The sequence below is a fragment of the Aspergillus mulundensis genome, assembly GCF_003369625.1.
Source record: "Aspergillus mulundensis strain DSM 5745 chromosome Unknown scaffold_11, whole genome shotgun sequence".
Classification (NCBI taxonomy): Eukaryota; Fungi; Ascomycota; class Eurotiomycetes; order Eurotiales; family Aspergillaceae; genus Aspergillus; species Aspergillus mulundensis.
In genome coordinates, this window is record NW_020797899.1 from 144089 (window position 1) to 166457 (window position 22369).

At 50.7% G+C, this 22369-nt stretch overlaps 10 protein-coding genes across 10 annotated transcripts; 4 read left to right on the forward strand and 6 right to left on the reverse strand.

Annotated features, from left to right (window-relative positions):
- Positions 1 to 113: 113 nt before the first annotated feature.
- On the reverse strand, positions 114 to 1668 carry DSM5745_08978 (putative C4-dicarboxylate transporter/malic acid transport protein; the record flags this gene model as incomplete). The annotated part of the gene is made up of 4 exons (XM_026750994.1): positions 114 to 462; positions 511 to 921; positions 966 to 1281; positions 1329 to 1668. The coding sequence occupies 4 exons, from the start codon at positions 1666 to 1668 to the stop codon at positions 114 to 116; spliced, it is 1416 nt and encodes a 471-aa protein (XP_026600080.1).
- A 2479-nt stretch (positions 1669 to 4147) lies between these two features.
- DSM5745_08979 (ABC1 kinase family protein) lies at positions 4148 to 6343 on the forward strand (the record flags this gene model as incomplete). The annotated part of the gene is made up of 3 exons (XM_026750995.1): positions 4148 to 4684; positions 4735 to 6077; positions 6136 to 6343. 3 exons carry the CDS (start codon positions 4148 to 4150, stop codon positions 6341 to 6343), a joined length of 2088 nt encoding a protein of 695 aa, XP_026600081.1.
- A 203-nt stretch (positions 6344 to 6546) lies between these two features.
- Positions 6547 to 7268, forward strand: DSM5745_08980 (DUF3245 domain-containing protein; the record flags this gene model as incomplete). The annotated part of the gene is made up of 2 exons (XM_026750996.1): positions 6547 to 6728; positions 6785 to 7268. The coding sequence occupies 2 exons, from the start codon at positions 6547 to 6549 to the stop codon at positions 7266 to 7268; spliced, it is 666 nt and encodes a 221-aa protein (XP_026600082.1).
- A 495-nt stretch (positions 7269 to 7763) lies between these two features.
- Positions 7764 to 9709, reverse strand: DSM5745_08981 (uncharacterized protein; the record flags this gene model as incomplete). The annotated part of the gene is made up of 6 exons (XM_026750997.1): positions 7764 to 8548; positions 8594 to 8663; positions 8707 to 9050; positions 9097 to 9164; positions 9215 to 9313; positions 9363 to 9709. 6 exons carry the CDS (start codon positions 9707 to 9709, stop codon positions 7764 to 7766), a joined length of 1713 nt encoding a protein of 570 aa, XP_026600083.1.
- A 540-nt stretch (positions 9710 to 10249) lies between these two features.
- Positions 10250 to 11662, forward strand: DSM5745_08982 (F-box domain protein; the record flags this gene model as incomplete). Its single annotated transcript, XM_026750998.1, has 3 exons — positions 10250 to 10468; positions 10523 to 10857; positions 10903 to 11662. The coding sequence occupies 3 exons, from the start codon at positions 10250 to 10252 to the stop codon at positions 11660 to 11662; spliced, it is 1314 nt and encodes a 437-aa protein (XP_026600084.1).
- A 339-nt stretch (positions 11663 to 12001) lies between these two features.
- DSM5745_08983 (succinate--CoA ligase (GDP-forming) subunit beta) lies at positions 12002 to 13715 on the reverse strand (the record flags this gene model as incomplete). Its single annotated transcript, XM_026750999.1, has 8 exons — positions 12002 to 12136; positions 12185 to 12477; positions 12530 to 12576; positions 12629 to 13174; positions 13222 to 13321; positions 13377 to 13449; positions 13513 to 13590; positions 13665 to 13715. The coding sequence occupies 8 exons, from the start codon at positions 13713 to 13715 to the stop codon at positions 12002 to 12004; spliced, it is 1323 nt and encodes a 440-aa protein (XP_026600085.1).
- A 1680-nt stretch (positions 13716 to 15395) lies between these two features.
- DSM5745_08984 (oxidoreductase-like domain-containing protein) lies at positions 15396 to 16178 on the reverse strand (the record flags this gene model as incomplete). Its single annotated transcript, XM_026751000.1, has 1 exon — positions 15396 to 16178. One exon carries the CDS (start codon positions 16176 to 16178, stop codon positions 15396 to 15398), a length of 783 nt encoding a protein of 260 aa, XP_026600086.1.
- A 539-nt stretch (positions 16179 to 16717) lies between these two features.
- Positions 16718 to 18418, forward strand: DSM5745_08985 (uncharacterized protein; the record flags this gene model as incomplete). Its single annotated transcript, XM_026751001.1, has 2 exons — positions 16718 to 17412; positions 17464 to 18418. The coding sequence occupies 2 exons, from the start codon at positions 16718 to 16720 to the stop codon at positions 18416 to 18418; spliced, it is 1650 nt and encodes a 549-aa protein (XP_026600087.1).
- A 422-nt stretch (positions 18419 to 18840) lies between these two features.
- Positions 18841 to 19731, reverse strand: DSM5745_08986 (60S ribosomal protein eL13; the record flags this gene model as incomplete). Its single annotated transcript, XM_026751002.1, has 4 exons — positions 18841 to 19278; positions 19341 to 19499; positions 19635 to 19681; positions 19719 to 19731. The coding sequence occupies 4 exons, from the start codon at positions 19729 to 19731 to the stop codon at positions 18841 to 18843; spliced, it is 657 nt and encodes a 218-aa protein (XP_026600088.1).
- Positions 19732 to 20716: 985 nt separating this feature from the next.
- DSM5745_08987 (uncharacterized protein) lies at positions 20717 to 22096 on the reverse strand (the record flags this gene model as incomplete). Its single annotated transcript, XM_026751003.1, has 1 exon — positions 20717 to 22096. The coding sequence occupies one exon, from the start codon at positions 22094 to 22096 to the stop codon at positions 20717 to 20719; it is 1380 nt and encodes a 459-aa protein (XP_026600089.1).
- Between the last annotated feature and the right edge of the window lie 273 nt (positions 22097 to 22369).

Genomic DNA, 22369 nt, shown 5'->3' on the forward strand with positions numbered 1-22369 from the left:
ACTGCTTTGCATAGAGACATTATTTCCAAGGACAGAGTATGTACAGATACTGCCACGCTAGCATCCAGTCACAAAGCAACGTCGTCATAAAATGCGTCATACGACAATGCGGCCTATTCTGGGATTTCTTCTCCGAGTGTGCCGGGTCTGATCTCATTAATTTCGAATCCTCCTTCATCTTTATCTTCGCCCTTTTGCGGCCAGAGGATGTGACGGATGATGATAGCGCGGATCATCATATAGACAACAAATATCCACATCAGGATGAGAGGGATGACCATGACGCATCCAATAACTAGGATCGGCTTGCAGGAAAATGCGTTTCCGACGGCAAAAGTCGAAGTGATCAAAGCAGTGTTTGGGAAAACAAACGAGAACCAACCCATCGTGAAGATCATTCGGCCAGGGCCGATAGCTGACAAGTGCGCAAAGCTTGCAATGAAGAAGAAGAATAATGCAAGACTGAAAATGTCAGCCATGCACGGGCCTTTGATCAACAGAAGTTCTTACCCCCATAACCACAAGGAAGCAAAATTAACCACTATCCTCAAGACATTGGCGGCCAAGGCGCCATCGCCCATGAAGTCATCTGGGAAAACGTTGTCCGCCTGCGCAGCCATATTCACAAGACCCGCTACAGTAAAAGCGCTCGGGCCAATAGAGACAAACATCCCGGGTCGAATGTTCTCCCTTGGTAGCTTCTGAGACATCAACCGGTAAATGAAGGCTGAATAGACCATGAGCGACACCAAGAAGCCCACTCCCTGGATAGTTGTACCTCCAACAATGATGGGCAATGCTCGAGAAGGCTCCAATTTGGCAGACAGAAGCCCGGCATGAGGTCCGATGATCAGCATAGGATAGGCTGGGAAGATCCAGATCGGCGTCATTTGCGCTATGGTAAATGTCTGCGTTGACCACCTACTGCTGTTAGTGTGAATAATAAGATAGGCATGGTTTCATACAGAAGGAGATAGATCCCGGCGGAGGAAATAACAGCCAGGGTAGCATCAATCCAAAACATAATATGAACGACATCCGTAAGCCACGGACCAGTATTATCAGTGCCATACTGCGAAATGTTGATCAAGATCGTCCCAAACGAGACTACCGACGCTGGGACAAACAGTGACTCCGTGGGATGCAACAGAGATGCTTTGAAAGTGTACGGAAACAGGTAAAACCGGGTAAGTAGTATAGCCCAGATTATGAGATAGAAGACTATATTCATGAGAACGAAGATAATCCCAATGGTATCCAGGCCATGAAATCTATAAGGAACTGTTGGCCGGTCAGTGTCCGTCTTTTGTTAGGGTTCGAAGGCTTACTGGTGTATATAACATTGGCAATGCCACCTGTGGCCATAGTCAAAGTGAAGAACGCCCAAGTAAAGTGCCGTATCCGTTTCTTCCAGTTGAGCTTTCCGCCAGTGGATTCGGATATTGTCCTGGTCAAAGACACGTCGGCGCCACTGTATGCGCGATAATAGGAGCCATGCGTAGACTCCAGCGCTGAAGAATGAGCCTCACGCACTCGCGAGCCTGTTGGCTGAAGGCCTGCACTTCCGTTGGTCAAGACCTTTTCTGCGTCCTCGATTGTTGGAGTACGGTATCCCTCAGCACAAGGAGATTTTAGGTGCCTGGGAGGCGGGGGGAGTTCAAGGTGCATTGTCATATACTTTCAATGGCCGCCGACGATCGTATGCAAACATCTTCTTCTCGTTCTCGACAGTAGTAAATCACACCGCACATTGAATGGATGGCGGCAGCTGTCAAGCTAAAGGGCAGATATACTCGCTGACTACCGGCAACCCGAGTCAGCCTTAGGTAGTCTTCTTTGTTGCCGAAGAAGCTCCAAGTGATAGCTGACCCGGCCCAGCCAGCAGGAGATGGTGCTGTGGTGTGGTAAGGTGGGAAAGGCCCACAAAACTGAACTTTCCCTCTAGAAAATAAACGAAAGGCAGACTCTACGGCTGTCGGATCGGGTACGTACGCCCGCAGTCGGGACTCGGCTGGATCGGTTACGGCACAGCGATACGGTAGGTACGGGATCCACTAGCAATGGGGCAAATCATACGCCTCTGATGGAGACTGGGGCCCCGGGATACCCGTCCGGAGTCGAAGCTTGTGTTGAGTCTCAAACCTCAATGTGCACTTTTAGATATATGCTTCTGGAGAAGCCTGCCCAGGTGAACGAAGAGGAGACTTGGTTAGCGTCGGCGCGAGATGACGCCATGCCATGTTGATCTGCATCAGTGCGTCGTCCAACATTAGTGAATTTTAATACTACGAAATTCAAATAGGCAGTGTTAGGCATCCGTTTTCCGATTGATGTAGTGATTGAAGATCAATATAGCAGTGCTGAGGTGTCGCTGCAGGATTCATCTCCGCGAAGTTGAGCCGGCTACCTAGGTAGATGTACAATGGGCTTTGACGGTGGTCCAAGCATGATATAATTTTCTTACCTTATTCTGTATTACTGTCATATTGTCGCCTGACAGACAATTTCTCGCGCATACGATGATACGACCGATACCTTTGGAGCACATCTGTGAATTCAAGGCCTTGCGAGCTGGAACCCTGGACCCGACGTAATGAGCAGCTAATCCCTTTCCATCCATTCTCTTGTGAAATTTCTCGTGATATGGCTCCAGTCCGCGGATAATTGGAAAATCGTCTCCTGCGAACGATTCGCAGACATGATTGTTTAGCATCACCACTCATGATCAGAAAAAGGACGTGCTGATCAAGTCCGTCGGTTGGTCCAGAGAGGGAACTTGTAGCGATGCAGATCGCCTAGGTCCAGATGAGGGAGGAAAGAATAATGCTGCTGGGCTTTGACAGTCCAGTCGTCTGGTCTGAGGAAATAGACATGCCAATTGGGGAAACTTTTGGACTGGGAGCCAGCGATGGTTTGCGGGCGGTGGCGAGGACCCTTCCTGGACATGGAAGTCCGTAGGCCCATTCCAACAGGTTAGTTCTGAAGCTCGCCAACTGCCATGGCCGGCAATTGGCGCAGGTTGTAGCTCAGAAAATATATGGGAGAGTAATTGAAGGATGACCGTGGAGAAGTGCAAGAGCCGCCTCGTTGACAACGTTTGCTGAAACGATGAGCGAGTCAGGGCGGTCCAACTTGGTCTTCGTTATGGTCGGGATTGTACGGTCTTTTAAGAATACGATATCGCCTTCAATCCATACAAATAGCGGGTCTGAGTTTTCGCCGACCATCTCATAAGTTTCCAACGTTGACCATGAAAGGGCGCCGCTAACTGTGGACGTGAGCCATTCCAGGCTTTACACATGGTTTGTCTCTGCGATAAAGACGACTCTGTCAAGAAAGCCTCCGTTGGACGCCAGAATTTTCCTGACTTGAATAAGCAATTGGCTTTTGATTTTGTAGAGAATGCTCACCTGCAGGTAGCAGACCAGGATCTCCGTCCGACTGAGTGCCCGATCTGGTACCAATGCAACGATTTCAATATCCTTTGGTTATAGAGGTGCCTTGGACTCTGCGAAAAGGCAGAGAAGAAAACAGGGCTACTTCCATAGACAAAGAAGGGAAGCAAACCTAGCTGAAGAAGCGAGAATTCCGGGAAACAGGCGCATACAAGCATCGAGGTCATGCAAATGTAGCTTATACCACACCAGATCATACCAGTTTGACACCGTGGGCAACCATGGCCTGTTTCAATGTCCGCATCATCGCGGCCCATGGTGCATCATGTCAGTCCATGGGAAAGGCTGTAAGAATTATACGTGAGTATCCGGCTGGATTCAAGTAAACTTAGCTTGGTCATTATGGGTAAGAGCAGCTACGAGAATTTCACAATCCAATCCGTTTCCGGGATGTCAAAGACTAGTGACTAGCTCTACGTAGAGCTCCAGGGCCGGAATGTGCAGCTGTTGGATGTGTCAAAATGCGCAGAATCATCAGAGCGGCTATTCCAATAGAACAGAGCAGGGTTCAAGGACAATAGCAGATCATTGATGACCGATGACGTCGGCAGCAAATGGGAATCCATCCACCCGCGGAGAACTTTGGGCTCCTCAGAAACTCCGATTACCACCCTTACACCCAGCATCTACCTGCACTGCCCAGTCTACCTTGTCTCTTTCTCCATGGCACTTGATGCTTGACATGTGAGAACATGAGGATATTCCTCCAGTTTCGCGGTTTCCGCTCGACTTGTGGCAAAACTCCACAGCTGTTCGCCCGCATCAATCCGCCGCCGAGCCGCCGCTTTACACGACCGTCATGTCCGCAACATCCAGCCCAAGGCCGTCAAAGGGAGTTTCCAAGAACTGGAATAGCTCTCTGTGCAGCGCTTGCCCCCGGTGCTTTTGTCAAATTGGCGGATGCAAAAGATGACGATAAAACTGGGGAAAAACTGATGTTAGACGCTTCGCGCCAGGAGATCAGAGAAGATATCCTCGAAAAGACAGAGGAACGGTTAGGACTCGGGGGGCCTGTACTGGCATATTGGGTACATTATATCTACGACACGATAGCTACCGGTTTCCGTTTCCTCCATCTAGTCGTCATTTTCCTACCGGTCATCCTGACGGCGCCTACAATATGGATCGGAAAGCGCATTCAAGACCAGGATGGGGCCCGAACAGGTACCTTGTGGTGGTACAGCTTTCTTGTCAGAGCAATGGAGCGCGCGGGCCCTGCTTTCATCAAGGTAGACACGACTATCCCATTCCGAAAGCATTTCCTAATATCTTCTCTTAGCTTGGACAATGGGCCGCATCACGTACTGACATTTTCCCTCCACAAATGTGCAACATCATGTCGTCATTACACTCCCATGCTCCTGCCCACTCATTGCAGGAGACTAAGCGGATAATATGCAAAGCGTTTGATGGAATGCCCTTTGAAGATATCTTTGAAGAATTCAATGAGCAGCCACTCGGGGTTGGCGCCATCGCCCAAGTGTACAAAGCGAAACTGAAACCGAATCTTGCCAACCTTTCAGATAATCAACTTACATCTGAACCTCAAAACCCAGGAGGCAAGTTCAGAAAGAACGTCGACGCCTTGGTTAAGAGCAGCCCCCGGCGAGTCCCGTCATCATACGTTGCAGTCAAAGTACTCCATCCCCGCGTTGAGCGCTTGATCCGCAGAGACCTGCGTATTATGTATTTCTTTGCTTCATTAATCAATGCAATCCCAACCATGCATTGGCTTTCCTTCCCTGATGAGGTCGCTCAGTTCGGGGAGATGATGAAGCTACAGCTCGATCTTCGAATAGAGGCCACAAATCTCAAAGTCTTCCGCGAGAAGTTCAGGTCCCGTACCACAGCCTGGTTTCCCTATCCATACTTGGATTATAGTACTCGTGAAGTCCTCATCGAGGAATTCGCGCAGGGTATACCTTTGTCGACATTCCTAGAAAAGGGAGGAGGGGTATACCAGCATGAAATCGCAAACGAAGGCCTCGATGCCTTTCTGCATATGCTTTTACTCGACAATTTTGTGCATGCAGACTTGCACCCCGGCAACATTATGGTCCGTTTCTATCAGCCAAGCGAGCTTGATTTGTCTCTTCGCAAGAAAACCCGCGCAGACGAAGCACCAACTACAAAAGAGGTTGATGTGGCGGACGCCGTACTTGCGCGGCTGCGGCCACATGCAGATGATCCGCGCGAATGGGAAAAGGCTCTGAACGAGCTCAATGCCGAGGGTTACAGGCCGCAACTCATCTTCATTGACACTGGTTTAGTGACACAACTAAATGAGATCAATCGTGCAAACTTCCTTGCCCTCTTCCGAGCGGTCGCCGAATTCGACGGCCACCGCGCGGGTGAACTCATGGTTGAGCGGTGTCGTCAACCTGAGGAAGTCATCGACCCAGACATCTTTGCACTGAGGATGCAACATCTCGTCCTGGGCGTCAAGTCGCGGACATTTGCGCTAGGGAATATCAAGATTGGTGACGTTCTTAGCGAAGTGTTATCCATGGTCCGGCGTCATCATGTTCGCCTAGAAGGAGACTTTGTCAACGTCGTCATCTCAATACTCCTCCTCGAAGGCATCGGCCGCAGTATGGATCCTGATCTAGATCTCTTCAAGAGGTTAGCGTTGATTTTCCCTGCCTTGCTGCTCGAGATAATCGAGCTGCCACCCGCTCAGAATCCTTTTTTGTATTGACACTTTTTCCAGTGCCCTTCCAATCTTGCGGAAACTCGGTTCCAACGCCACTTTCTTAAAGACTGTTCGGTCGGGCGACACCTCGATGCTTCGTGTTTGGGTCGGTCTAGAAGCCCGTGGCTTACTTAGGGCGAGCATTGAGAGTGTGGAGAATTGTGTAAAGTATGATCAATTGTCGCCTAATGTCTAGATGCGACGGAAATCACTTTCAGTAAAGAATTCATCTTAGATTACAAACTATTTTGAATGTATATATATGGCTTATAGTGATCTATACACATTGCTGATAATACTTCTTCCATTCCGGCCGCCCGCCAAGCTTTCATCAAGGAATAATTGGAAAGACCTTGAGCCTCATCTAATTTCCATTAACCCCGAAAACAGCGAACAAAGATGTCGCTCTCGAAAGCCGACACAGACATTATTCTCAACAAGGCTAATATCGCCCTCGCCCGCAGCCAGCGCCTCGTCGCATCATGGATCCCTGCAGCACCTGCAACAGAAGCAGACAATGCGAAAACCGACGCTGAGCTCCAAAGGGAGGAAGAAGAAATATTCACAGCTGTTCCTGAAACGTGCGTCGCTACTACTTGCTAAAACTGCCCGACTCAAAACTAAGTTTGAAATGCAGACTAGGTCTCGGAGCGCCACTGCCATCGAAAGCCGCGGATGGGAGCTGGAACCGCAGGGAGCTTGATTCGAACGATGCGTTACGGAGACAACTTCTCGGGAGGAATTATAAGAAGGTCATGGCTGAGAAGGAGAAGGCGCGGAAAGCCACTGCTGATTCGGCGGCGTCAGAGAATCCTGTTTCAAAGGGGACGACTGGTCACGACCAGCAAGTTTCTAGAGTTGGAGATGATGACGACGACGAGGGTCGCGCGGCTTTAATTGGCAAGAAGGCATCATCGCGAAAAAGAAAGGTGGGAGGACATACTGAGCCTACGGCACAGCCTCAGAGTGCCGATGGCGAGGTGGCGAACGTGGACAGCGAGGAACCGGATGAAAGAAAGGCAGCCAACTCACAGGAACCAAAGTCAAAAGGGAGGAAAAAGGCTACGAGTTTTCTAGACGAGATACTCGCAGAGCGGTCAAAGAAGAGGAAGAAGCGATGAACGCCTTTATTCGGTCACCTGGAAATCTTGCAATATACCCCAATGCGATCTTTTTCATGAAACTCCAAAACTGCCATGTCTGTGTACGTGTCAATTCAATTGAGACACGGGAGTCAAAAGCGCGTCAAGGCCCAACCTCTGTGTCCTGGGAGTGAGACAGCCAATGCCAATGCGGGGAATAAGGTCTATAAAGCCAAATTTGGCGAGACAATGCAACATGCCTGAGCGTTCAGCTCAATCCGGCACTATACTATGCCCCAAGATGACGAATCTGCGAAGGAAACGAGCTGAGGTGATAGTAAAAAATGAGTTTGCTCTCCTGAGCACGACCATGGTATCCAAAAATCCACGCCTAGATTGTACAATGATAATATGAAGCCAAGGTGTATAAGAGTAATAAAAATGACCTTGTATCTTCTTCTTTCCCTCCCAAAGCAAAAAATTGTTGCGCGATCAAATATATCTCCTAGTGTAAATATAGAGAGTAGTGTATTATTACTCGAGTCGCTTCCGCTTTCGATCCTCTGCGGCGTGTTGATCCTCATCAGGTCTTTCGGCAGTGTCGGCAGGATTGAGGAGAGAATGTACGTTACTAGCCATGCTGGATCGGCGGGTCGCAGGCAAAGAAGACTCATGTCGAGGGAATCTGGGACCGCCAAAAGCCCAGCCGTTGTCCGTTGGCCCCTGCTGGTCAGGATGCAGCGGCGGCGTGGCGTGTCGCGAAATGTCTTGTTGAAAGCGGCGCGGCGCTCCCATTTCATACTGCGCTAATACATCCCGTACTTGTTGGTCGCTCGATGTGGGTGTGCGAAGAGGTGAAGGCGACCAAGGGGAGGGTCCCTGAGAGGATGGCTGATTCGGAGGAAATGGAGAGATGCCTGGCGGCGGCCAACCATGCTGTCGGATATCCGCTGAAGTATGTCGGCGCGCAAGGTTGGGACCTGGCGGAGAAGACGCGGATGAAAGAGGATGAGGAGCAGGTGGTTGCGGAGTAACTATAGACGGAACCTGGGGGCGGCTATAGTTGGGTGAAGAGTTTGCCGCGCCAATTGAGCCAAAACGCCGGGGCGAGGCAGACAAATGTGGGGGTACCGGTGGTCGAATCATATTGGAAGATACAAAAGATGGTCGCCGGTTATCATCTTGCGGCATCTGCCGAGGGGATAGCGGGGGACCTGGGTCGACTGCGACGCTTGGTATGTGCAATAGCCTGGGGTCAGGATGTTCAAGGGCTCGAACGGCGTCTAGGTGCTTTTCCAGTTCAGCTTGCATGTTGGCCACTGTTATACGTCAGTAAAAGTCTTGATATCAGCTTATCGGCATACCATCTCGGTATAGATAGCTTTCGCGGTCAGGTATCATTCCTTGCAGAAATCGGGATATTGAATGACTCCACTATATCGATTAGCAGGCGGATAAACAAGGACGATAGCCTTACTTGATGACACCTGGTTATACTCTCCGTCATAGCCTGGCACCTAGCATTCAATGTCGCGTTGCCTTCCTCGGCCCGGCTGAGGCGATTATGCATGTCGAAGACCATATGTTCCAATTGCATCAATCGTGCTTCAGTCGCATCAGGAACAGGCTCCGCAGGCGTACCGGGTTGGGAGGCGGCAGTCTTATGGCTAGGAAAGGAGTCTCGGTGGATCAAGGCATGTCGCGATGCCCGGCGTTTGATCTCTCGCAGTCCAACGAGATCGCCACGTTTGAAATTCCCGTTGCCGTGTTTAAATTCCCAGAGAGCAGAGTCGGGAGATCCGGTATGGAAGACGTCACTCACTGTTAGAGTTAGCAGATGCGTATTTGTGGCCAGGAAACGGCATACCTTTATGGAAACCATACATATTGAGTTGCCTCACAAAGGACGAAATGTTGGTGTGTTTGAAGTATTGGCTACATGGTCAATTAGCGACAGGAGAGCAGACGAGGGCCGAATAACGAACGCGAGGACTTTAGAGAATTCCGAGGTAGGAGACATGACGAAGCTATCGTTGGTACTGGACCATGATATCAAATGCTGGATACTCTGATCCTCCAACATGCTATAATGAAGCATCAGCAGTATTCTCAATTTGGCCATGCGGAACATACTTGTAGAGCTTATGGATAAACGCTGTCTGCACGACCTTGGGTTGTTGGGCTGCCGCTGCGGCACCGATAGCCTGGCCGTGCGTCGCATGATTATTGGGGTTTCCAGAGTCCGGAGAGCCATTGGATGTCGTTGTCGCGTTTGCGCCCGCTCGATCACTATCGGGGGTACCGTGATGGGCGCTTTTAGTGGCGGCCGAAGGAGGCGGAGTGACCTCCATCGGTTCACTCGTCAATGTGCCGGATGGGACAGATGACGAGAGAACAGGGAGCTTCCGTATCCTGCCCGGCGCATCTGTAGCACCAGAGGCGACGGCGTTTCTCGATGGAAAATCAGCGAGACTGCTCATATCGCGCGGCGGAACAGGGGGTAATGGGCGACAGCGGCCGCACGCCGCAGGCGGGGGACGGGAACCTAGAACACGACGGCGAAATTTTTTTCTCTGGTCAAACACCTGCTGTCGATGTGGTCAGGATGAAGGCGAGTAGAGGAGAGCAGCATCAGAGAGGAGAAAACACACGGAAGCATAGACAGAAAGAGGCAGCAAAGGTGAGGAGAAGCTCTCTGTCAACAGAGCTGATAGCAATGGCCAGTGTCTGGGCCAAGCAGGCGCTGATCAACCAAGTAGTGTCCTTCAAAAAAGGTTCCCGTCTTTGAGCTTTCTCGCCAATAATATGCGTTCCCTATCCTTCAGAAGAAATGTCTCATATAGGGCCAATATCTGGTTTTCCGTCGGTCCGTCTCAGACCGCAGCTGTTCTCCTTGTGGTCGGTAGAGCTCTTGCTGGACTGAAGACGCGATAATGCGACCAACATCATTTTCGTCGTAATTCTGTGATCATGACCAGCAGAGTCCTCCATACTATGTGATCATCTTCTCTGCCGAGGCCATGGACCCGAATATACAGGAAATCATCACTCGGTTCAAACAACTGGATACAAACTCAGCTCGACGTATCGTTTACCACCAGATCATAGACCAGCTAGGGCCTCATGAATGGAGGGACGCGAAGAAGCGCATCAACGAGCGATCTTTCCAGAAGGATATTCTCGGCTCCCTACCCCTGGAAGTTGCTGTGCAAATCATCCAGTTCCTGGGCTTGAACGATGTATGTACACAATGCAGGGTCTCGCAGAGGTGGAATAATTTACTGTCTTCGAAGGCAGCCTGCAGTATTCTATTTCGCCAGTACACTGGAGGTGCACTCGACGATAACTTCAAGGCTACGTTTTCGCGCTACTCGCAGCACAGGCTTCGAATAGAAAAGGGAATTCCATTCAGACAGACTCAGGTGGACGTATCTTTAGCGAGGGAGCAATCAACGCTCAGCTTTGACTATTCAGATGGAAGATATGCCTGGTCAACTGATGATGACACTACAATCGTGGTCTATGAGCTATGCTCCAAGACGACACGACGCTTTTGCACGGAGAATCGCGCGAAATTTATGAGATTGCGCGTCTCTGGAGATATGGTGGTTGCAATCACTATTCGTGGGTGAGTTGAGTTATCTATTTCCATTGCGCGACTGACGTCCCATAGGCATCTCCATGCTTGGGATCTCCATACGGAAGAAACACACACTGTCCGTCTTCCCAATACAAATATATCCCAAATCGTCATCAGCGGCTTCAGAGTTGCTATACACCTCATGAACAACCAGGTGCTCATGCACCTTGACCTTCAGCCAGGAAACCGAGGGACCCACAACATTCAACAAGTACAAGACCTAGCACACGTGGGATTGGATTCTTCTCCTCGATTCTTGACAACCGTCTGTCTTGAACAACATAAAAATCGTCTACGCGTTGTGAAACATGAGCTCCATGAGAACGGGGAATCCTCGGCAGCACGATCCTATACTCTGGAGCTACCACCCGCCGAAGGATTGGCATGCCTAGGCTGGGATTGGCAATATAATTGCAAAAACATTGGATTTGTCCATGGGCGGGATCAAATCGACCTCATCGTGCCAATAACATACCATCCACAAACAGAGCAAGTCTGTGTACACACGCTGCCCGATCGTCAAATTGCCCGTCCGCCGTGCATAGCCAATGTCGATAACGGCATTATCTACTGGGTCAAAGATGATGATGGCAAACAAAGCATCTGGATTTCGAACCCGTACGCTGATACGCCTCTCTACGCAAGCCAGAAACTTGACTTACCCAGGCCACCGTCAGACGAGGCTTCACTCATGATGCATACTAGTCGTGTGTTGATAGGTGATTCTCGGGTTATTTCCATTGTCGATACGTCGGGAACGCTGTTATCGTCTTTCGTGGAGCAAATCAGCTAGGGAGATATACTATGCCAGCCAGGATATTGAAGACGGATGAAGCCCACTGGTATCTGGAACAAGTGTGTAAGGATGTACAAAATAACTTGAATGCTCTCTATTATAGGTTCTCCTGGTCCATTCCTCAAAAAACAAACACGTACCCCCATTAGAGCCCATGCACTTGGACCGATTAGTCTGTGGGCAGTAGGACTTTGTTAGCGTCACATCTGGCAATTACAACATACCATCCCTCCTTCGCTCATCCCTTTCCAAATCGATTCAGCGAAACACCCGGTTCACCAGAGAAAAAGAAACGAACAAGGAGGCACTGGATGGTCAAAAGGGTTCGAACGGAGCTTAGATACCGAGAGTGAATTCAACGCCCACGTCAATGGAGCGAGCAAGCGCAACGACCTTGCTCAATTGGACAGACTTCTCCGCAGCGCTCTGAAGGTCCTCAATGGAGAAGATCTTAAGGCCGGATTCGTTGATCTATGAGAGTTAGTTGGTTTGCGATACAAGAAAGAGAAGCGGACGTACCAGCTTGTGAGCCTGCTCCATGTTGGTACCCTGCAACCGGGCAATGATAGGAGTGCGCAGACCCATCTCCTGCACAACGTTGATCAGACCCTGGGCGATGGCATCGCAGCGGACGATACCGCCGAAGATGTTGACAAAGATAGCCGACACCTTGGGGTCGCTTGTGATGAGCTCGAAGGCAGACTTGATGGCAGCGGGGGTGGCACCACCACCAACGTCAAGGAAGTTGGCAGGACTGCCACCGTTGAGCTTGATGATATCCATGGTGGCCATCGCGAGACCAGCACCGTTGACTGTACATTCGGTTAGCTTTAGAGAACCAAAGACGTCTCCACGTGTACGTACCCAAGCAACCAATGTCTCCATCAAGCTTGATGAAGTTTAGACCGTGCCTATAACAGAAATTAGAGCCTTGCCTACACAGCACGGGCGGCAAAAACCTACTCGGCGGCCTTGACCTCATCAGCATCCTCCTGGGTTGTGTCCCTCCAGGAGAAGATCTCCTTCTGGCGGAAATCGGCGTTGTCGTCGAATCCCAACTTGGCGTCCATAGCCAGAACCTGGTGGTCGGAAGTCTCGGACAGAGGGTTAATCTCAATCTGAGTAGCGTCGGTCTCCATGAACGCCCTGTAAAGGTTCTGTATGGTCCTCCTGGCGTCATCGACGCACTGTTCGGAGAAGCCGAGCTCCTGTGCGATCTTGGTAGCGATGGCGTCCGTCACACCGACATTGATGTCGATAGGAGTTGTGATGATGGCTTCGGGGTTCTCCTTGGCAACAGCCTCGATATCCATACCACCCTGCGACGAAGCAACAATGACAGGGCCTTGGGTCGCGCGGTCCATGAGAACAGCAAGGTAGAACTCACGGCGAGCAAACTTGCGCTCGACAATGAAGACGGAGTTGCAAAGGCGACCAGCGGCGCCGGTTTGCTTAGTGATGAGTTTCTGTCCGATCATCTGGCCGGCGAACATCTTGGCCTCGGTGGGACTGAACAATAATTAGAAAAAGCTGGGATAGCTCGAGATCGAACTCACGAGTAAATCACGCGCACACCACCCTTGAGACCATTGTCAAAGTGACCCTTGCCACGGCCACCAGCGAGAACCTGGGCCTTGATAACCATGTCATCGTTACCTGCGAACGCGCATCTTAGCACAGCGCATCAAAATGCCCAAGGGCTGATCTGTACCGAGCGACTTGGCAACCTTCTCAGCCTCCTCTGCCGACCGAGCGACTTCACCCTTTGGCACGCCCACACCGTACTGAATGATATGATCAGTAAGATAGCCGAGTTACCGCGCGATCGATGTTTATTGTCCACATACTGATTTGAGTAGGTTGGCGGAAAGGTATTCATGGATGGAGAGGTTCCTCTGTTGCTGGGCAAGGCGCGAAGAAGAGCCCTATCGATGAGAGCGATAATGTCAATAAAACCATATCATCGGGCGATAGATCATTCTTAGCTAAAGGATCGTACCGTGGCAGCTCTGAGCGCCGCAACTGGCCGGCTGCGGACAAGGTTGAACATGACGGAAGGAGAAAAAAAGATGGATAAAAAGAGAGGAGAGGGTTACAAAAGTCAAGAGGACAAGAAGAGAGCAAAGAATGATCTCCGACTTTCAAACTTGGTTGAGGTTCGGGGGAACAGCTTGCTTGCAGTGGATGCGCTTGGAGATGATCTTGTCTTTTTCAGCGACCCAAACGGTTGCTACCGTCCGCCGTAGCCCGACGCGGAACAGATCGCGGAACGTCATCGCCAAAGGGTAAATCAACTTCCATCAGATAACATTGAGCCTCGAGGTACTTGAGCATGCTCAGGATTGCGTATCTGCACTTGCCAAGTTGACATTAATGGCGGGATCAATACGCGTACGTCCTTGAGGAATCCTTCTGGGAACAACCAGAAGCCAACCGTGAAGGCTCAAAACCACGGTAAATCATTTATACGGAGTCGGCGCGGCTTTTACCTACCTATCTCTTGCATCTTCCCTCGCTATATGGTCAGCTTCTTAAGCTCTTGACGTGCTAGAGAAAACCCGGCGGGCTCCGAGCGGATCCCGACCATGGACGGACGATGTCAGGATCGGAGGTATACACATCGATCTTGATCTCTTTCATCCTCACCACTTGAGCTTGTAAAGAGAATCGATATCATGTTGTAGATCCCAGAGCCTTGGCGATATAACTCCAACTCACCTACACTGAGGGAGACGCTGCAATCAAGACTGACATTCCGCTGACGATACGGTAATAGGCTGCCCAGGTGGTTGGGTCCTTAGCGGTTGCTAGGGCTGATTCGGTTTGAGAAGCACAACTCTTGTGATCAGCGCTTGAGTTAGAATTTCGAAGCTGTGGCCTAGTGCAGTAGCTTGAGCTAGTTCTAAGCACGACTGATCTTCTTCTGCGGGTCGTTGAGTGTCTTGAAAGCCACGGAGTCACGGACATGTGGATTTCGGCCCCTGCAGATGCCCGGGCGGTTCGAACGATAGGCAATCTTGAAACGAGAGCTAGCCCGCATGTTTACGGAGTATAGAAAACAGGATGAGAATTGTCTGGTCTCTCAATTACAACCTGGGTAAACCACCTTTTCTTGATCATGTCAGGAGAGACGGAAGTCGCCCATCAGTCGCACGGATACGGTGGACGTGGAGGGAGGCGCTTGATGAGGCTCATCTCTTACATATGACCTTGTCAAAACAACTTAAAGTTGTCTCGTGGGCATGGTATTAAGGACATACAGTACGCTCTGTGCAAGGTTTGTTTCGCTGGCGACTGAAGCAGCCTAACCTTGCTCAGAATTGCTACGGCGAGCGATTTTAATACTTTATCCATCGTCCGGGAGAAGGCTCCACTACCCTACAGTAGTCTGTAGTTTGTATGCACTATGCAGTTCTGTGGATAGTGGGTACAACTTGGAAGCCGTGAGGGCAATGGTAGGCTGATTGAGGGTGCGTGAGTGCCTGACTCCTGGTACGAGACATATATGGTATATCGGAGTAAAGACGGAACGCGGTACAACTAGGGTTCCAAAGCGAGCGGCAATCATTTCCGAAATAATCTATATTGGTAATGATGCACTACAACCCTGAAGCGGTTAATGGTTATACTCCGTACGGTTATGTACATTTCTAGAGATCTACGATGTATATACAACTGACGCGCATGGATATCATGATAGCATAATGCGTTCAAGGATTCCGCGAGGAGCTCAAACATTGCTCTCTTCCCGATGAATCTGCTTCAGCCTCTTTTCCGTCTTCATGAACTCCCGGATACCGACAGGAATATCCGCAAACAAATCATCTCCAGGCCCAGGCATCGACCAGTTCGTTTCGCTGCCGCCCCCGTCATCATCCATGCTCGTACTGGCCATCGCATCGACTGGTGTTTTGGGAATAGCGGTCGGAACAACCTTTGGTGATTTTGACGTGCCGCCTTTAGCCTTGGCCTGCGCCAGCAATGCAGCCCATTCTTCCATTTCATCTCGATAATCGTCCCACACACAGTGTACACATCCGCTCATGCAGCAGTTGTCCGGCTCTTCGGGCCTCGGCGGAATTGGCACCCCGTTCACAGTCTTCCATGCAGCATTTGACCCCGAGTTATAGCGTGAGGATCGACCAGGCCCAGCTAGTCGAGTTCCAAAGACAATCGCCATCCTTTCCTCCGGAGACTGCGGCAATTCCTTTGTGTCGGCAGGCGGCGTTTCTGACTTCTGCTCCGGCGCGGAAGGGGAGGTGGTAGCTTGGCCGCTGTGCGAAGAACGAGCAGAAAGAATATCGGAGTAGTACCCAGAGAGTGGGTAGGCTTGTGAAGCGCCTGCGCGGCCCGAATCTAGGTTGGCATTGCGATGAGAAAGGCGCCGCGGAGGTAGAGTGCGGCGGTGGCGTCTAATGTTCTGCGCGAGCGAATTCCTAATGTGTGAAAGTGACGAAGATCTAAATGACCTGTATAGCGAGTGTCGCACAGCGATCAGTGCGTGGCCCTCCATGGTGCTAGAAGTGAACAGCGAGAAAGTCAGGAAATCAAATGGACGGAAGAACGGATATCGTCATATTGCCGGTCTCCAGGAAAACGGGCTTTCTCCGAGAATCAGGTGCAAACATTACAAACACATTCGGACCGCAGTATCACGTGGATGGCTCTAGCGCCCATCAGATATGAGTCTGGACTGGATAAACAGATATAGATTGCCCGGTATCACTGACTCTATATAAAAAGTATCGCCACTGAACTTGACCGTCATTCGAACCACGGTCCGAGCTGAACGATAGCAATGATTGCTTGACAACAAAAACCAGACGAATCAACAACAGCACAGCAACCGCTGCCGGCGCGTCGCAAATGGAACCCTCTCCACGGAGAAATGCATCGCAAAGGCGTTCCCCTCCACGACCTTCTTTCCTGGCGCCGACGAAGGCAAGCTTAGCGCGCTCACATCCTGAAGTTCTAGAACGCGCCTTGACTAGATCCCCTTCGAAATCATCCGCGCGGAGTGCTAGTCAGGATGACAAGCAGAAGGGGGCCGAAATGAGGGCTTTTGGGCTGCGGGACAGAAAAGCCCTCAGACCGTCAATTACTTTGACGGCTAGCCCTTCGGGCTCTCTCAATCTAAGCCAACAGTCACAATCTCCTCTTCCCTTCGCAAGCCAACGTTCGAGCGGTCTGGGTGCGTTTGCCGCACCCCCAAGGCGCGTATCCAAAAGGATCAGCGCCTCGGATTTCATGTTTCAGTCTCCCTCAACTTCGCAAGAAATTGGGCTGTCTCAAAACACCCCTGAGGATCAGTTGGCGTCTGAATTGGGCAGCGTAACAGGTTTGGACATGCACGAAGACGTTTCCCCGCCTAGTGGCTTCGATGAACCCGACCTGCCACCAACACCGACTCAATTAGGCTTGGAGCCACCCCCTGGACGACCAAAAGGGCTATTGAGCAGCAGTCCCAGTATGCAGCATGGAAAGTGGGGGAAAAGACGAGCGACTGGGGACCTGGAAACCAGCCCCTCGAAGCTCAGAACGGTAGATTATGGCAGTGAGCTGGAGAACTTCGCTGTCACGACAACTGATGTCCTATTCCCTCAATCTGTCGTCAAGAAGAGAAAGCTCAAGAGAGAAGTCTCAATTGAATTGGAGTCTCTCAAACAAGACATTGCCAAAATCGAGGGGCTGTGCGACAAACTTAAACAAAATGGAGAGGAAATCGAGCCCTATCTAGACAATATAAGGTGCGTGTTACACGACCATCCATAAATATGGCAAGTTCACTGACCTATAAGTTCCCTGTTGATATCAACGGACCCGTCTCAAGCCAATCCCGACACTCATCACACCACAATCTCATCCTTTATATCAACACTACTGCCCTTCTCAACAAAACGGCCGTCAAAGCCACGTCAGACCTCACCTGATTTGAATCCTTTTGATCTGGGTCAGAGCGCGCATTCGGACCCGTATCTAACTGCTCTTGCTCCCTTGAGAATCACCGCATCGGTTAATAGCATCACTAAGTCGGACTCGGGCACTTTTCTGGAGAGACATCAGATAACGCTCTCGGCGTCCAGCCCCTTCCCATCAAACTTCTACAAAGCACGGGTTTCTTACGAGACAAACCCAGAAACGCAGTCGGTCATATCTCTTGCAGCATCTGTCGAGGGAACGGGCCTGGCTTATCTCCAACAATGGATCAATAAACGACTAGAAAGCCCGCTTGGGAGACTAGATGTCTCGGGACTCTGCTGGGGTATCAACCGCTACTGGGAAGCTCTACTATCGCGTGCTCAGTTCTGGGCTCAAATGGAAGCCCAGCATTCAACGCTAATACCTGGCCGAAGCAAATCGAGCGACTCGGTGGATAATGAATTCATTAACAGAGAGATACTTACAACGTCCGATATCCGACGAATCCTTCCACACCTCGAACGCACTTCAATGCCGTTTGAGTCAAAGCAGAACGCCCTTGGAGCCTTATTGTCATGCGAAATCACCATCAACGACTGGACCGGAGAGCCGGAGTTAACGCCTACGATATGCGCGTCAACATTTGGATTCGACAGCAGCTCTAATGAAAAAGTGGAACAAGAATCGAAGAAGTTGTTCCAAGCGGTTTTGACAGAAAACACGAAGCAGCAGTCAAGAACTGCCGGCGGTTCTGATCCGCAGGCTATTGTCACAGCTACGCACTGTGTACTAGATGCTCTATTTGGGGCGCAGAACGGAAAACATAAGCTTTAGTAATATATTTGGCCGTAATGACAACGATGTGCTCCATGATTACCATCTTCAAGCTTGTGTACGAGCAAAAAGCAATTCCGACATTCAATCCAATGCCATATACACCGAGTTTACGATCCAGTACCTTATATTTACACTATAGTTCCGCTGAGGTCGTAGTTGTTTATCAAGTCGAATAAGGAATCAAGAATTTGGACATTCGCATTTCATTCAGGGTAGTTCAGAAGCACCTTTTTATCTCCGAGTAAGAAAGAGCAAAAGGGAATAGGTAAAAAGAGGAAAATCGGGACGCCAGCCAATCCCAAGTCATGCCACACAGTACACTTAGTAGGTAGTAAAGTAATCCCCAATATGAAAATCGACGACCGGATTCATCATTAGCTGAGAATTTTTGAGCACATAATCGGTTAGGTACACGGAGCTTATTTCTTAGCGGCAGACTCCTCCTCAGCCTTGGCCTTAGCACGCTTCTCCCGCGCACCCTGGTAGCGGGCCTCGCTGCGGGCTTCCCGCAGCCGGCGGTATGCAGCCTCCTCGCCCTTGGGCAGGTCGTCGCGCTTGACCTCGGTGACGGCCTCCTCAGCGGTGGTGTTTTTGATGGGCAGAAGAGCGCCAACGCTGGTGGCGTAGCCCTGGGTCTTGCCCTCAGCGGCGAAAGCAGCCTTGGCGGCGTTGACCTCCTCGGCGGAGGAGTCGGTCTTCTTGAATTGACCGCTCTTGCGGGGGAAGACGATCAGGCGGGCCTTGTAGTCCTTGAGGCGGGCAACATTGGCGACGAGGGACTCCTTGGAGTAGTTGGTGCGGCGGTGGTCAACGGCGATACCGATGGTAGGGGCGAGCTTCTTGGGGATACCGGCCTCCTGTTCAATTCATGAGTTTCCGCTCTGACCCAGAAAAAATTGTTCCTGCATATGTTGTTTACCTTCAGCTCGGCAAGGGTGAAACCACGACCGGCACGGACACGGCGGTTGTACTTGACGGTAGGGCACCGGACAACGGGACGCAGCTTGTCGACGGGGCGAGGGGCAACAGCGGCGGCCTTCGCCAGACGGGCCTCACGACGGCTGTGCTTGCGACCGGCCTATATCCCAGAAAATTCCTGTTAGTCCATCGCGTTCGCAAATTCAATCGGAGAAATTCGTCTCGTCAAGAATTCCATCGTCCATGTTGTTTATCCGACACGAAGTCACCCCAAAAAAACTCGAGAGAACCGTACCTGCTCGAAGTGCACGCGGACACGACGCTGCCAGTCCTTGTGGAAGTCTACAACGGAAACGCATCAGTAATCCAAAACACGAACTATCCCATCGCATGTCGAAATCCTGGTCGCATTCGTTCGGAAAACGAGCCTCGTGACCTCGATCGTCGGGTGCCACTCACGGTGCTTCTGAATCTGGTTGTTGTGCTTGATCGCCTATATCACCCAAAAGAAACCTGGTCAGCACTCGTTCCCTCCCGTAGAAAACTCGAGCTTCAGCTCTCATTTATTCCGAGCAGCAATATGAGCCTCCAAGTACGTACCATTGTGTCGGACGGGGATCAACCGGCTTGTCGTGGTCGTCGTGGGATGCTGGTCGTATCTCAAAACTCCTCCGTCTCAATATTAGTGGAACTTTTTCTGGTTGTGGCCAACCGCGCGGGAGTCGCTCACCGCCTCGCTTAGCGAGCCCTATTTCCTTGCCCAATCCGGTACCTTCCAGCTTCAACCTGACATCCAGCGATGTTTCTGAATGCAAGGAAAAAAAGGCAATGGATCGATAATTGCGAGCGGAGATACAATAGATCACCCATCTTCTCTCCGCCCTTGCCATGGCTTCAGAATACTGACAGCTGTAGCCTTTATTGTAGTCTTTCCAGATTTACCTGTCACATGACTTGGATATACTTAGTCATCTTATACCATGAGTTTGAACATGTTGCTCAGCAGATGCACCCTCTAGGCCTCAAGGTGTAGCTCAATTGAATTTCCAAACTATCTCTGCTTATGGATACATCCATACATGGGAAAATATTGCCTCCAATATCGAAGAAAATCGAATGACCCGAAAGAAACAGTCTCAATACCCGGGTAGATACCAGTTAGCCCATGCATATACATGTCATCGTTCCATAAATGCCTGATGGGAGGGAAAGTTTGAAAGAGAAAAAACAAAAGAATTACAACGCTGTTCTTGAACATCAGTGACTTGTTGAAACAAAAGGAAAGAAACGCTAGTGATGGACAACGTTTGAAACCAAGATCATAAACGTAAAGCGCAATCATGTATGATAAGCCTCAAGAAAGAGCCCGTCCGCCACCTAGTGAATGCCGAGACCCACCTGCTCCTCCGCTTTTGATTTCTTTGAGCTCGCACCGTCAAAACTTGCTTTACGTTTGAGGGTGTTCGCAGGCCGATCTACACCCGCTTTTCTCACTTGGCCAAACAACTTTGTTTGAAGGAGTGTACTGGTTTTCGGAGCTGAATTGGCAACACCCCGCATGTTTTGCGGGATAGACGGATGATTGCGACGAAGCATGCTAGTTGCAAGAGATCCCGCCTGAGACGGAGGGATATTTTCCTCTGCTCCGGCTTCCTCGATATCAGATGCGGATATTGTGCTATCTCTATCACGATTCTCGTCGCTGGACTCTTTACCAGAAGTGACATACTGACTTTCCCGGTGGATCTTCTGTGTCTGAGACGGTGTGATGGGAAGTGAGGACAGGGAATGACTGCCTCGCACGTGGCCATTCGGATGCTGTCTATGAGTTCTATGTCGTTGTGGTGTAAATGTCACACTAGATTCCCTGTTAAGGACACGGTCCGCTGCAAGGAGGGCTGCAAATGGATTGCTGTTGTCATTGTTATCCATCCCTTCTGGCGGCGGACCAGGGGGCGACATCGGACCGTGCTCGATCATCCGTGAGAAATGTTCCCGGTTTTCCCGGATGCGCTTCTTCAGCAACTGGTTCTCCTCTCTCAGCCCATCTGACTGGTCCTGTTCTTGTTCAATGAGCTTCTTGGCTCGTCGCAGTCTTCTGTCAAGGGTAGCGTTGGTCCTCTCGAGTTCTTGATTACGCTTGACGGCAAGTTCCAACTCGAGATTGGAAGGCGAAGGCATCGGCTCTGCACCTGGAAGAAGATGACGGCTACGGTACTCGGTACTCTGCAGTATTTCGGCTTCCCTCCTCGCAAGCTTATGCTCGACCTCGGCGCGTTTGATAGCCACGTTACTTCTGAATGATAATAGTCCGTATTGCAACTTGAAGTGGAGTGCGGATACACGAGCCTCCCGAGCGACCCCAAGGAGCTCTTTGGCAATAGCGCGGAGCCTGGCTTCGTCGGCAGTATCGATCTCGTCGTCTGTTGGAAGGTTCTCAGATGCGCCGTATGCAGCACAGAGAGTTTCTTGTATATCTGGCGAAGGTGCAAGGTAGGAGCTAGATCGAGACCGTGACCCTCGGAGCGGAGCTCCGGGGACCTGCGTTGATGGTGGAGGCGTTATGTCTGATGAAGGCAGCGATGGAGGGGAGATGAACTTGAGCTTATCGGAGTGCGGAGACGTGCTTCCAGCTCGCACACTCAAATCAGGCGATGCGGAAAGGGTTGCGCGTTGCACTGGGGTGACAGGGCGTGAGATTCCAACAGGAGGGGCAAGGGAGCTTTGCGACAGCTGAGGCTCGGAGATCTGCGACATGGCGGCGATGCTTTATATCGCAGAAGGAGTTTGCTGTGTGGGAACAATATCAACTGCGTCAAGTCAGTGCGTCGGTCGTACGGGGCAGCTGTCATGAGGCGGTCAAGACATACATTGGCGTCGGATTCAAGTCCCGTGGATTTCAAATGCGCCTCGCCAGATGTTAAGAGATAGATAGTATAAAGATACAGGCGTGTCAACTGTAGTACTGCCCGGGGCGTCGCGCGATGAGGTAAATTCTAAAGTCTTGCGACTATGACCCGATGCAACCTC